The sequence below is a fragment of the Gadus chalcogrammus genome, chromosome 1, assembly GCF_026213295.1.
Source record: "Gadus chalcogrammus isolate NIFS_2021 chromosome 1, NIFS_Gcha_1.0, whole genome shotgun sequence".
NCBI lineage: Eukaryota > Metazoa > Chordata > Actinopteri > Gadiformes > Gadidae > Gadus > Gadus chalcogrammus.
Genome location: NC_079412.1, coordinates 28,892,301 through 28,906,427, shown reverse-complemented (window position 1 = coordinate 28,906,427; position 14,127 = coordinate 28,892,301). Strand labels below are relative to the sequence as shown.

At 53.2% G+C, this 14,127-nt stretch overlaps 3 protein-coding genes across 4 annotated transcripts in view; 1 reads left to right on the top strand and 2 right to left on the bottom strand.

Annotated features, from left to right (window-relative positions):
* Positions 1-5,878, top strand: part of LOC130389271 (zinc finger and BTB domain-containing protein 49-like) — a 14,840-nt gene extending 8,962 nt beyond the window's left edge. The window contains exons 5-10 of the mRNA XM_056599016.1: positions 1,216-1,443; positions 2,172-2,303; positions 3,697-3,804; positions 3,892-3,945; positions 4,534-4,594; positions 5,570-5,878. Of these exons, the coding sequence (XP_056454991.1) occupies positions 1,216-1,443; positions 2,172-2,303; positions 3,697-3,804; positions 3,892-3,945; positions 4,534-4,594; positions 5,570-5,748 (762 nt within the window). The 3' untranslated portion in view covers positions 5,749-5,878. The remainder of the gene's footprint in view (positions 1-1,215; positions 1,444-2,171; positions 2,304-3,696; positions 3,805-3,891; positions 3,946-4,533; positions 4,595-5,569) is intronic.
* Positions 5,879-5,986: 108 nt separating this feature from the next.
* perm1 (PPARGC1 and ESRR induced regulator, muscle 1) lies at positions 5,987-12,441 on the bottom strand. Of its 2 annotated transcripts, none has more exons than XM_056600366.1 (4): positions 9,197-12,441; positions 8,171-8,287; positions 7,313-7,426; positions 5,987-6,699 (listed from the first exon to the last, which is right to left on the bottom strand). In XM_056600366.1, the coding sequence occupies exons 1-4, from the start codon at positions 12,414-12,416 to the stop codon at positions 6,563-6,565; spliced, it is 3,588 nt and encodes a 1,195-aa protein (XP_056456341.1). In that variant the 5' UTR covers positions 12,417-12,441; the 3' UTR covers positions 5,987-6,562. The 2 variants fall into 2 exon arrangements, 1 of the variants encoding a protein (XP_056456341.1); XR_008896771.1 differs by having other exon boundaries at positions 6,609-7,068; positions 7,124-7,426.
* On the bottom strand, positions 12,422-13,908 carry LOC130389189 (collagen alpha-4(IV) chain-like). Its single transcript, XM_056598895.1, has 3 exons — positions 13,391-13,908; positions 12,558-13,034; positions 12,422-12,457 (listed from the first exon to the last, which is right to left on the bottom strand). The coding sequence occupies exons 2-3, from the start codon at positions 12,999-13,001 to the stop codon at positions 12,422-12,424; spliced, it is 480 nt and encodes a 159-aa protein (XP_056454870.1). The 5' UTR covers positions 13,002-13,034; positions 13,391-13,908.
* Between the last annotated feature and the right edge of the window lie 219 nt (positions 13,909-14,127).

Below are 14,127 nucleotides of genomic sequence, written 5' to 3'. Positions count from 1 at the left end.
GGTGGAGGAGGAGGAGGAGGAGGGAGGAGGGAGGAGGCAGGAGGGGGAGGAGGCGGAGGAGGAGGGGAGGAGGGGGAGGAGGGGGAGAGGAGGAAAGGGGGGGAAGGCGGAGCAGGGCAGGCGGAGGCGGAAGGAGGCGGAGGAGGCGGAGGAGAGGGAGGAGGAGGCGGGGGAGGCGGGGAGGAGGAGGAGGGAGGAGGAGGAGGAAGGAGGAGGCGGAGGAGGAGGGAGGAGGAGGAAGGGCGCCGGGAGGTAAGGGGCAGGAGGCGGCAGGAGTCGAGGGCGGGACAGAGGAGCGGGAGGAAGAAGAGGAGGGGGAGGCGGAGGAGGAGGAGGAAGAGGAGGCGGAGGAGGGGACGGAGGCGGGGCGGAGGAGGAAGAGGAGAAGGAGGAGGAGGGAAGCAGGAGCCGGCAGGGGAGGATAAGACTGAGGACGGAATTGGAAGAGGAGGAAGGAGGAAGCGGAGGAGGAGGCGGAGGAGGCAAGAAAACGCTACCAGGCAGTGTTTTTTTGTTTTGGTGGATTGGCAGCCCTCCCTGAGAGTAAATGATGAAGCGTCCGTCTCACCGCGCCCGTTAGGAGAACAAAGCCACAGCGGGGAGCCAACTCCAACCCTTAAATCACTTCCAGATCAGGTCCACCCTTAAAGATAACTCTGATGTTTATAAATGAGAGCCCGCCCCCAGCCTGCTGACTTGGGGCTCCTTACAACCCACCTCCAGAGTTTGCTTTCAGGATGGACCGATGTGTCGGCATCCTATCCAGGCCTCCAAGAGGGGGGGGGGCGGGCCGGCGGGCCCCCCGGAAGCCGACGCCTGCTGTAGTGATCTGTGTGTGGGCGAGCCATTTAAGTCTCCCCTTTATTCCCATTTAAATTGATTGGGGAGCCCCCCCTATCCCCCCCTCTCTCCGATAATCACCCCCAAAAACATCACAGCGCTTCACCAAACTAAGACCTCCCCCCGGCTCAGAGAGCTCCTCCCCCCGGCTCAGAGAGCTGATGTGTTGTTGACTGTCTCCTGGTCGCGCTGAAACTTGTGGCTGACTCTTCTGTCTGTGTGTCTGTGTGTGTCTCTGTGTGCGTGTGTGTGTGTCTCTCTGTGTGTGTGTGTGTGTGTGTGTCTCTGTGTGTGTGTGTGTGTGTGTGTGTGTGTGTGTGTGTGTGTGTGTCTCTGTGCGTGTGTGTGTGTGTCTCTGTGCGTGTGCGTCCACAGTACACCTCCAGCCGCCCCCCCTCGATGGAGACCTATCGTCTGGGCAGCCGCAGCAGCAGCATGTCGTCCCACAGCCGGCCGGAGCGTGACCTGCGACCCCTGTCGCTGCGCTACTCCTCCCCCCAGCACCCCCTGCAGCCCCCGGCCGAGGGCCAGGTGTACAGCACGCCCTACGCAGCCCGCCCCCGCGCCAGCCCCCCGCGCCCGGACAGGGCCCCCCTCATCAAGGTGTGCTGACCTCTGACCTCTGACCCCGTGTACCCTGTGGGGTTCAGGTATCGTGATGGAGGATTGGTCGACAGGATTTATTGAGGACCGGTACAGAAACACCTTCATAGATGGCGGCCCATGATTGGTCGAGGATAAATATGAAGCGTAAGAAGTGAAAGGCTGCGCAGACAGATCAGATCAGCCCCCACCCTGAGGACGTTCATCTGACGTCTGATTTGTGAGAAGACAAACACTGTCTCCCCCCCCTCCCCTCTCCCCCCTCCCTCCCCCCCCCCTCCCCTCTCCTCTCCTCATCTCCTCTCCTCTCCCTCCTCCCCTCCCCCCCCTCCCCCCTCCCCCCTCCCCCCCCCGGTGTCTGACCCTAACCCGATCCTCCCTGAGGGGGCCACTGTCCTGATTCAAACGGCTCCTGTGCAAAGCCACTGCCCCCGAAATAAAACCACAGCCCCCCCCACCCCCCCCCCCCCCCCCCCCGTGAGGCCCCCAGAGGGCGACCCCCCCCCCCCCCCAGCGCAGGAATAGATCCGGAAACAATCGTTGGGCCTAAGTGGTGCTGACAGACAGACAGACAGACAGACAGACAGACAGACAGACAGACAGACAGAGGAGCTGACAGACAGACAGACAGACAGACAGACAGACAGACAGACAGACAGACAGACAGACAGACAGACAGACAGACAGACAGACAGACAGACAGAGCGTCTAACCCTCTGTGCGTTCAGTCCAACAGCTGGAGCACCCCCCAGTCCTCGCTGAGCTACGCCCTGAGCTCCACCCAGCGCCACTCCGACCTGTGCCCCCCCCGCCAGCCCCTGTCCCCGCTGTACGACGAGCCCTGCACCCCCGAGCTGTACGCCCCGGGGCCCCGCCCCCTGGAGCCCCGCCCCCTGGAGCCCCGCCCCCTGGAGCCCCGCCCCCACGCCACGGTAAGCGGGCCACGACACCCGACCCGCCGGCTACGGTTTCAGAGCCGCCTGTGTGTGTGTGTGTGTGTGTGTGTGTGTGTGTGTGTGTGTGTGTGTGTGTGTGTGTGTGTGCTTGGTTGTGTGTGTGTGGGGTTGTGTGTGTGTGTTGGGTTGTGTGTGTGTGTGTGTGTGCTTGGTTGTGTGTGTGTGTGTGTGTTGGGTTGTGTGTGTGTGTGCTTGGTTGTGTGTGTGTGGGGGGGTTGTGTGTGTGTGTGTGTGTGTGTGTGTGTGTGTGTGTGTGTGTGTGTGTGTGTGTGTGTGTGTGTGTGTGTGTGTGTGTGTGTGTGTGTGTGTTAGAGCTCATGCTTCCACTGATGATTAATTGATAGGAGTGAACCAGAGCAGCTTGTAGCGATGTGTTATGCTAATAATGAAAGCAACAAAACCTTTCAGAAATACAGTTACATAATTATTCAATTAAATGTGTGTTTCAACTATTAAACAATATATATCTCTATATATATATATGTAACGACACAATAAACAATAGGTCGGGGATCGCATTGTATAATAGCTCATTTAATGGTACGACTTAATAAAACAACTTTTTAAAGATGGACACTATGTTCGTCTTGTTCTTTTATTAAATTAATAAATCCAATCAGAATGTATTTGATGTGATTAAGGGAGTGATACAGAGAGAGAGGCAGTGAGAAACAGACGTACGGACAGACACAAGCCGGCTTGAGAACTAATCAGAACGTGACCTGAAAGTCAAGCTCAAAGCTGAGCACTAACGAGGTTTAAGGGACCAATGAGGCGTCAGGACGAGCCGCAGAACGCCGGACGACCGGGGAGGCTAGGAGCCCCCCGGCCAGATGCTAACTAGCCTGTGGCTAGCCCGGGCAGATGCTAACTAGCCTGTGGCTAGCCCGGGCAGATGCTAACTAGCCTGTGGCTAGCCCGGGCAGATGCTTACTAGCCTAAGGCCAGCCCAGGCAGATGCGAACTAGCCTGCGGCTAGCCCAGGCAGATGCTAACTAGCCTGTGGCTAGCCCGGGCAGATGCTAACTAGCCTGTGGCTAGCCCGGGCAGATGCTAACTAGCCTGTGGCTAGCCCGGGCAGATGCTAACTAGCCTAAGGCCAGCCCAGGCAGATGCTAACTAGCCTGTGGCTAGCCCGGGCAGATGCTAACTAGCCTGTGGCTAGCCCGGGCAGATGCTAACTAGCCTGCGGCTAGCCCGGGCAGATGCTAACTAGCCTGCGGCTAGCCCGGGCAGCAGGGTGTTCAACGTGTCCATTAACCCCCCCTCCTCCGTCCCTCTGTCCGTCCCCGTGCAGCAGTCCAGCTGGCAGGGGTCCCTCGGCCTCCAGCAGACCCCCGCGCCGCCGCCCCCCACCTTCAAGCTGTGCACCCCCCCCCTGGGGCGGCGCTGTAGGAGGAGCCTGGTGCTGACCGGCCCCCAGGGCCGCGCGCTGGGCCTGGAGCCGGAGCAGGGGCCGCGGGGCGCCCCCGCCCCCGGCCCCGCCCCCGGCCCCGCCCCCGCCCCCCCCCGGCTGAGGCTCAACGCTCCTCCGGTGCACGATCAGGTGAGGACCCGAGAGAGAACACCGCCGGGGAGAGGACCAACCGTCTCTGTGGAATGTCTGCCACTCCCAGCTGAGAGAGAGAGAGTTGTGTGTGTGTGTGTGTGTGTGTGTGTGTGTGTGTGTGTGTGTGTGTGTGTGTGTGTGTGTGTGAGAGAGAGATATTTGAACAGGTGCGCGACATGAAATGGATCCTGTAGTAAACGTTGGTGTGTTTGTTATGGGAGGCCGTGGGAGGTAACTCAGTGTGTGTGTGTGTGTGTGTGTGTGTGTGTGTGTGGTGTGTGTGTGTGTGTGAGGTAACTCAGTGTGTGTGTGTGTGTGTGTGTGTGTGTGTGTGTGTGTGAGTGTGTGAGGTAACTCAAGTGTGTGTAAGGTAACTCAGTGTGTGTGTGTGTGTGTGTGTGTGTGTGTGTGTGTGTGTGTGTGTGTGTGTGTGTGTGTGAGTGTGTGAGGTAACTCAGTGTGTGTGTGTGAGGTAACTCAGTGTGTGTGTGTGTGTGTGTGTGTGTGTGTGAGGTAACTCAGTGTGTGTGTGAGGTAACTCAGTGTGTGTGTGAGGTAACTCAGTGTGTGTGACTCTCCTCCCAGCGACTGATACCCTCCAGCCCCATCTCCAGCCTCTCCAAGCTGCCCTACTGTTACTCACCAGGTAAGCAGCGCCACAATGGGAAACATAAACACCAATTCACACAGAGCACCAACGTCTGCTCCCTTTGTTGACCGTACACAAGTGGCGCTCCCCGCTGGGAAGCTCCAGTGTCTGATCACCGAGGCCGGGCCTCCGTCGGAGCGGAAAACGTTACTTGATTCAGTCATCGACACAACGATACGTCGGTCGTCTCTTCACTCTATGAATATCTTATGTTTCCGGTTTCCGTCGGGAAAACAAAGGAACTATTCTGGTCCAACAACGCGTCGCACGTCTGCTACTGGGGACTGAAACTCAGACGCTAGTTAGCCGCTGGTTAGCCGCTGGTTAGCAGCCTCCCTAAATACCACCAAGGCCCTAACTAAACACGGCCTACGCACACGCTGCACGGGGCGCCGGGGGCAGGGGCCTCTCAGCGCCGGGGGCGGGGCCTCTCATCGCCGGGGGCGACAGGAGGGAGAGGAAGACAGTTCCATGGGCAGGAAATGCGCAGATGTGCCAATGAAACAGAACTCTATTCGGCTTTAAATATCCTGCATGCAGGTGTTGGGGTCAGGGGAAAGCCCGGCGGAAGGAACACCGTTTGACCCGCAGTTACGACCGGGCCAGTGATTGACAGCACACAACTGAATACAGGCCCCTCCCACAAACCCCTGTCCCCAGCTTGGATGGCGGACTGTGGGAAAACGAATGTCAGGCGCTGTTTTGGTCTTCTAATGAGGGTTGGAGATCTCCGATTGGATACATAATGCACACCAAGGTTTTCACAGGGCTGTGGTCTTTGAAGAGAAAGAGCAGCTTTAGATGGTGAAGAAAAGCCACAGATGTTTTTCTTCAGGTTCTCACTGTAAGACTCCGTCGGGACCGAGGTGATTCCAATCTCATGAGCCTGGAGTCCTTATCAACACAAGGAGAGGCTTCAAGTGTCCCTGATTGTTTTCTTGAACTAAAGTGAATTTTCTCTCCGTCGTGCAGACCTCAACTCATACCTCCGGCCCACGGAGCCAGATGACCAGGAAATGGACTACGACAACATTTGGGAATATGACCAAAACACCGGCATGATTCAGCCCACGTCTGGAATTCCGCAGCAGCGGACGGGATTAGGCTTGGAGGCCAGAGGCCTTAGCGCCATGGCAACGCAGCAGAGATAGTCATAAAACAAAACAACGCGCCGCCACCCGTCTGGACGTGTGCAAACAAAGTGATCAGTATCAGGTTTTAATCAGCCTATCAGACGGCCTCGCTCACTGCCGCACGGGGGGGGGGGGTTAAAGAGCCGGTCGTCAGGCAGAGGAATGCCCAGTGTACCCAGTGAGGGGGGGGTCACAACACGGACCCTAGCGGCGCCGCCAGACAGTAGCAGAGCCCTTTTTATATGAAGCTTAAAGACAAGCCCGAGTGCTGGATGTTTATTTTTGTACGAGTGTGTTGCGTGATTGCTGATGTTAATACTGTGAGTCATTTTGTAGTTCAGCCTATTTTTTATATTTAAGAACCTACCGTCCTGTTTCTGGCTTCTATTTTATTCGTGACTTTCTAATATATAAACCATTCCAACAAGGATCAATATGTTCAAGCATGTACATTTTGTAAATATTATTTTATTATGCAATGACGACAGAACTAGATTGCTTGAATGTAATGGTGTTATTAACAATAGTTACTACAACACGCAGATGTTGGGGTAGCTTGCTCCTATTTGTTTGAAGTGTTTATTTATATTTGCAAATTAAAAAAAATTAAAAAATTGGTTGACCTTCATTGTACAACTAGTTCTGATATTTCACAAAAAATAAAATGTATTTATCAATGTATAAAGAAAGTAACTATAGGTTACTTGGTTAAGCTTTTTTACAATATACATTTAGAAGATGGAGTAAAGTTAAATTAAAGAGTGAAGATCAGCCACACGAAAGTTTCATCGTTTACGTTCTACGACGTGAACAAAAGACATGTTTGTCAGTCTTAGCACGCCATCTGGTGGTAGAAATCTTCAATCATATTCAATTTCACAGATATTTCTCCGTAGTATGTTGCCCTCTGGCGTTCACGAGTAGTGAAATAACAAACCCCAAAAGGTGGTTGCCATGTACAAGACGAGTCTGGAAGAGCAGATACGTTATTTAATACCACAGTTAAGTCAAAAAACAATATGCACGCTATCAATACTTGATAGTAGAATTATAATGCCCACTGCAGTCAACGTGAAACTGGCTCATAGATGGAGTCCCCAAAACCTGTTGCAAGCTATTGCTAGAATATGTGTTGACACAAAGGAGAGAGCCACAATTACAGATAATCAGTCACATTTCCAATACTGCTGTTGATCCTTTTGGTCTTTCATAACAACCACTTAAAATGGGAATAGAAAATCACCACAACAGTTTACAAATTCACACAACCAACGTTTCATTCACAATCATATGTGGGAAGCCCACGTATGATTGTGAATTTTAAAAGCATCATTTGACCTCACAGTGGGACCCCACAGTGGGGTCAAATGATGCTTTTAAAAACACTTTTTACAATTAAAGGGAACATGTATGCAGAAATCACACCTTAACCATCAAATGATAAATATAAAACACAAAGCTGATAAAACAATTTCCAAAATGGAAACTTGTCGTCATGTTAAGAAAGAATAAGGTGACACTAGTAATGACATTGTACACCTATGTTAAATAAATAATCCATAATACTACAGATGTACTTCACCGCTAGGTCCTTCCAGCGCGGGCCGACCCAGAGTAGCATGGTTCCTGGAACGCTCCCTTGTGCGTGTCCGCAGGTATCCAATGGCAGACAGGGCGCTTACATTGGCTAGGACAACTGTTGAGAGGGACAGACATGAAAAGGTCAAGCTAAGCAGGACACAGAAATATTAAGCAGCACTTCATTAGGATTACCTCAGGATTAAAGTGAGACCCCATCGCAGGAAAAACAACTCAGAAACAGGCAAAGGTAACAGGATTACTTAACTGAGAGCAGAACACACTAACAGGTGTACATACTCATCAACACAAGGTGGAAGCAATTCCACTAACGACACACAGGGAAAAGAAGCAGTGCATGCTGGGTAGGCACTGGATTAGAGTTGACACTCACATCTCAATACCTGATGGATTACGAATCAAGAAATTATAAATTGATACATAAGGCCTTCTTTTGAAGTACTTCATATCAATCATATCAAGACTCCTAGTAAAGAGTCATATTAGTTCAATGCAAAACACTTTTAAATATATAATTAGTATAAATGAAACAATAATTGTTCTGTTGCCTTTGAATTATACATTCAACAATCTTTTATTAAATTGCTGTGAAACTGCTTGGATTAGTCCAAATCGAAAGTCTCTGGTGGAGATCACCAGAGACCTACTATGGGTAGGTCTCTGGTGGTCTCTGGTGGATCTCTACCAGAGATCAACCAGAGACCTACTATGGGTAGGTCTCTGGTGGTCTCTGGTGGATCTCTACCAGAGATCAACCAGAAACCTACCATGGGTAGGCTTCTGGTTGATCTCCACCGACGGGGAGTTAAACCCCAGCAGGCCTTACTGTGCAGAAACCTACCAGCCTTCCAGGCGTCTCCTACATGTGGATCAGCGGACTTCAGCACCCACGAGGCGAAGGCAATGCAGACCAAGCACATGTCTGAGTGTCTCAGAGGGACCAGGGACACTCCCGGGGCTGTAGGACAGGGGACAGCCTGTCTCAGAAGACGCTTCGGACAAAGCCACTGAATCAAATGTTAGATCCACGTCATTAAGGAGCAGGTATGTAAGGCATCTTGTCCAAGGTGGCCTACAGTAGCCTGTGTATACAGGACTTTGGATTAATATCAAATACAATCATACCACTTACTATAAAATGGTACAATTAAATAAAAAATAAATAAAAATATATATATTGTAAATTCAAAAGGATTCATAATATTGAGGTTATGTTCAGAGGGGGATCCAGACTGAACGCAGTTACAATCTGAACCACAACGGGTTCCTCCTTTGATGTAAGCAAAGCTGCGGCCCACATCTTCTTCGTCTGTGGCTGGAGAAGGAGCCCCCTCCCCTCCCTCAGAGCTGGGCGCGCCCCCAGGGGGCTGCAGAGAGGACGGCACGGACAGACCAGGACCGCCAGGGGGTAACGGATCCCCCCAGCTGGCCCCGACCCCCTGACCCCTCACTCACTGCAGTAGCTCCATGGGCCAAGGACCTGTGAGCGTCTGAGTCATCAACCCGCTGGCTGGATTCAGTGCTTTAGAACAGGAATGATGGACCTGGTTTGAACTTTTTTAGGCAGTAACTTCAACACTATTTTATGACCTTTTTCATCTGTATGGATTTGGTCTTTTAATTTTTTGTTAAACAATTTTAAGTTTGTGAAATAAAGTTCAAGCCAAGCGTCCCGTGCAGCTTAACGAGGGCGTCATGTGTCTCTCCTTATTGTTAAATGGAAAGCAATGCTTACACTATATAACTATTTATAAAAAAAAGAATTATTAGCATGACAATGACTTTGAATGAGTTAATTCCTCAGACTGTGCGTTAAGAGGCCTGGATATCGGCAGGGAGACATGCAGACGGAGGCAGACGGGCTCACGGGGATGTGAAGCGGCGGACTGGAGGTCATCAAAGCTGAACGGGTTCAGCTGCCGGTAGACCCTCTCCTCAAAGTGGTCCAGCTCTGGCTCCGGGACCAGCCGGTCGTGGTGGTCCAGAGCGTCGATGGATGAGAAAACCCGACGACGCCTCTGCACGCTCCCCTGATCCCCAGGGGTCAAAGGTCCGGAGCTCTGCGGGGTCCCGCTCACGGGGCCGCTGAGACGGATGTTCCTGAGTGAGAACGTGGGGCTCCAGAAGAGGTTCTTAGGAAGGTCCGTGTCTGTGAAGAAGTTCTCATAAATGTCTGTCGAGGCCTCCAGAGGCTCGGCGGTTCTGGGGCTGAGGCGGGTCACCACCCGTACCGGACCCCAGCCGTCACCCGGGTCCTCCTCAGACTCTGAAGAGCCATCGGAGGATGAGGGAGAGGATAGGAAGTGGTCGAAGGCCTCCGGGTACTGGAGGTATCTGCTGGAGGAGCGAGAGCGAGAGAGGACAGGCACTGGCCGGTCGGTAGGTCGATCCTCTGTCCGGTCGAAAGGGTCGAAGAAGCTTCCGCAGTCAAACTCGGAGAAGAATTGATCGTACGTCTCCGGGACGGTATTTCCACAGTAAATTCCTGTATCTTCTGAATCCGGTGGCTTTGGATTTGATTGCTTGCCCCCAAAGAGGCACTTTAATATAGCTGGGAGTGAGATTCGGTAGCTCTCTGCTGGCGTGCCCTCAGAGAATAAGGATGAGGACGTGGAGTCCGTGCCGCCGTCGCCACGTGGCCTTGGTACATCTGATAAACATTCCCTCTCCAACTCGCTCTCCTCCGGAAGAACTGCTGCCAAAGTCGGAACGTTCCGCATCCGGCCAAACTGTTCAGCGTTAATAGCGTGCAGATTGTACAAGCTTGTGTTTTTTAACATGGGTCTGCCGTGCCTTTCCTCGCTGCCGGCAGAGAGCTGGGGTTGTGGATTAGTGTCAGAGGTCAACACCGTGTCCTCAGGGTTGATCCCAGCCCCCGACATCCCAGGGAGAGGCTCCCCATCCCACAGGACATCCAGCGAACCCAATGAATCATGTCTGCTAGCCGCAGAGTTCACCGTAGCCTGCTCCGAATCAGTAACTGTGGACCGCGTTGTGGCCTCGTCTAGCTGAGGGGTGAAGTAGCCTGAGTCCGCCTTGTCATTCACGTCCGCCTCCTCGCCCTGCAGGAGAGGCGAGAGGAGAGGCGAGAGGAGAGGGGACGGAGGCAGAGGGCTCACGGAGATCATTCTTAAGCCCAAGATGTCGTTTATCGTTAGCCTCTCCATCTCGTTCCAAAAGGAGGACATGGCGAACACTTTGTTCTTAGAGTCCGGTGCGTCACTCACATCCCCCCCCGTTTCAGATGTCGTGCCAGGTCCCTCTATTGGACCTTTTAGTTCTGATGGGTATTCTGACGCATCTAGCCTTTCAGCCTCATTTATAGCTTTGTCTCTCTTATTTGTATCCAAGACTTGTAGAGTATTGTCCGACATATCTGCAATATTCTGCTCATAATTGGATGAATCTGTGCTGCAATGACCCCCATGGTTCTGAGTTAACTGAGATGTATCAGTTGCCATTGGCCTGTTATTTAGTAAACCTTCTAAGCTTATTGAAGAATTAGAAGATATTTCCTCAGAAGGAAAAGAGCTTGGGTGACAAAAATCAACGGTTACTTTATGTGTTACAGGAGATTGAATTCCCACTGTGGAGGTATTCCCTGAACATAAACTAATCTCTGGTATTGTCTCAACATGTTGAGTATCTGGTGATGTGTTTTCTGCATCAGGCGACACTTTACTGAAGTCTAAAATAAAATGACTTTCAACTGGATTATCGACAATAACTGAACAGAGTCCCATCTTTAAATCTTGGGTCAGCACTTGTGCATCAGGACCAATCATAACTATGGTAGACTGGGGTAGGTCTGAGCTACTGAGCGGAACCGTCTTGCGACCGTCTATTTCCAGCCATTGTGTATGCTGTGCCTCTCTAGGACACTCTGTAAGGTTGTCTCCGCCAGGGAATCCCGTCTCTGCAGCCAAGTGTGACCTTTCTTCATCATTTTGAGCAGCTTCCATCGTTGAAGCATTTGATTCTCCACCATGTGAAATGCTGTTGCTAGAAGGATTGGCCTTGGCAGCACCACCACTGATGCAATTCCTTGCTTTAAGAGAAGGGTTCTCTTCATGGGGCTGCTGGGGAGTCCCCCCATGATCAGCAGCTCTCTCGTCTCCTGACAGGAAGCTGCTCTCACAGACAGACTTCAGGGTCAACGACCCCGGGGTTAGAGTCAATCCAGTCGATGTGGTCTGCAGCGAAGGTCCTTCAGCCTGTAAATGTGTGGCCACAGTAGCACAGTCAGCTGGGGTCGGTGCATGACTGTCATCAGCCAGACGGTGTGTGCAGAAGGCTTGGTGACTGATTGTCTTCGCTCGGGGGCAGTGGAGTGTGTTGCACTGTCGATCGCTGATAGAAGCACTGGAGAATGCTAGGCCATCAGGATGACCTGGTAAATGACCATGTTTATTGTCAGGCAGGGGAGTCAAGGGATAGCTGTAATCGGAGGGGTTTTCTATCAAACTAGATGTTTGGGTTACATCTGTACTTGGGAGTGAACCTGAAATGGGTTCCTCACCCCCCCGGACTCCACCGTGGCTCCTTGATGAGCGTGGATCTGTCCCGGTTCTCCGAACACTCTGCTCCTCCGCCTCTGTGCTCAGCTGTCCTCTGAGATCCCTTTTCTCCAGCAGAGAGATACATCTTCTCTTTTTCTTCTTCTTCTTCCTGCTATAGTCTGGCTGGGGGCTGTCTCTCCCGGTGTTCCCGTTTGGAGAGTCTGTGTCTAGGCCCGGTAGCAGAAGATTAATGTTCACTTTTTGTAATCTTTCATCGACTGCCACCCCTGCAACGCTACAGAGCGTTTCCATGTTAAGGCTTGGTCGTTGGTGATCTGCGTCGGGCCAACGTCTACACGTCTCTGAGCTCAGCGCTCGGGCCGAGCCAGGGGTATTTCCTAAACAGATGAAGTCATCGCAGGGCCCCCGACACAGACGGGGCTGTCTGGACTTGTGTGGGGCGGTCGTCATCATGTCCTCTTTGACGGGTAACTCTGTCTCTGGATTAGTCAGTTTGTTAGTCTCTGCACGTGAGCTACCGTCTGCTGCCCCGGGACCTGCTTCGGAATGGGCCCCGTCGTTCTTCATTGTGTTTATGTTGATGCCGCCCCCGGTCGTCTGCGTTGCCTCTGTGCCAAGTGCAGTCTCCCCCCTGGCAGGGAGAGGGGCCGACCCCCCCGCCGCCCCCCTGGCAGGGAGAGGGGCCGACCCCCCCGCCGCCCCCCTGGCCCGCGGCCCGGCGCTGCCCCGCTCCTTCTCAGGTACGACCTCAGCTCGTTCTTCAGGTCCCTCTCGGCCAGGCCCGGCGGGCTCCTCGGGGCCGGCGAGACGCCCATGCCTCTCAAAGCAGTTATGGAGGGCCTCCAGGTGTGTGTCCCCCTCCCTGCCAGAGAGGACGCCCGGCCCGCCCCCCAGGCTGTGTTCATGACCGTCGTGGTGCGCGGGGGGTCCTCCGCGGCCCCGGGGCCCGTCCTCCACGGGGGGGGCGGCCTCTGTGAGCCCGGGGTTCTGATCGATGGGCCGGGCCGCGGCTCTGCACGGCGTGTCGTCGGGGACCCCCTCCCGGGCCCCGGGGCCGTGGGCGGGGGGGGGAGGCGGCGGGCCGGACTGGGTGACGCTCCCCTGGGTGACGCTCCCCTGGGTGACGCGGTCGCCGGGCTCAAGGGGGTCCATCCAGGACCTCTTCACCGCACCAGGCAGAAGGAACTGAGGACAAATTAAAACTTTGGTGTAAAAATGGATTAGTAAATCATTTGTACGACTATGATACATTTATGTGGATGCCTTTCCGTGCGTGTTACAAGAACATATGTTTCAATAAAATGTACAATTATAATCACTGCAATCGCACGTTAAGCAAAATACGTTATTTATATTATATTACTTAAATTTATCCAAATACATAACATATAACCAACAAGTGCTCAGTGTAAATAGCTGTCCAATACAGGCCAGGTTAACCACGAGGTTAAACATGAGTTTCCATGTAGACACGATTAGCCTGTTTAATGGAGTACATGGTCGTCATAGCGACGAGCCGGCCACCTGTGCACCCGACCTACCTGTTGGAGGCGGTCTGGGCTGCAGTGGTCAGTGTTGGGGTGTTCCCTGCTCAGTGGTCTGTGTTCGCTGTGTTCTGCGTCCTGGTGGTCTGGGCTGCAGTGGTCAGTGTTGAGGTGTTCTGCGTCCTGGTGGTCTGTGCTCAGTGGTCAGTGTTGGGGTGTTCTGCGTCCTGGTGGTCCGTGCTCAGTGGTCTGTGTTCTGTGTGTTCTGCGTCCTGGTGGTCTGTGCTCAGTGGTCAGTGTTGGGGTGTTCTGCGTCCTGGTGGTCCGTGCTCAGTGGTCAGTGTTGGGGTGTTCTGCGTCCTGGTGGTCCGTGCTCAGTGGTCAGTGTTGGGGGGTTCTGCGTCCTGGTGGTCTGTGCTCAGTGGTCAGTGTTGGGGTGTTCTGCGTTCAGGGTTCCACGCTGCAGAGCTCTGGGAGGGTCCAGAGCCTCTGAAAGGCACGTGGTCCTGGGTGTGCGCCCGAGCCATCCAGTGAGCCCCATGACGTGGTATATATATAGAGCCCTGACTCGGATCAAGTAGTATCTGCCCAACGCTTGGTGGGCCGCTGCTTCCATTCCAACAGAGGTCTAAGGTTACAGACCTTTTAATAGCCCCCCAACGACCTTCCCCGCCATGAAAACGAATATCACTTATTGTGACCAGAAATATACAAGGTCCCTATGGGTGAAGTGTGTGTGTGTGATCAGAGGTGTGCAGGTTCCAACTCTGTGCATCGTCATGAGAGGTGTCGGA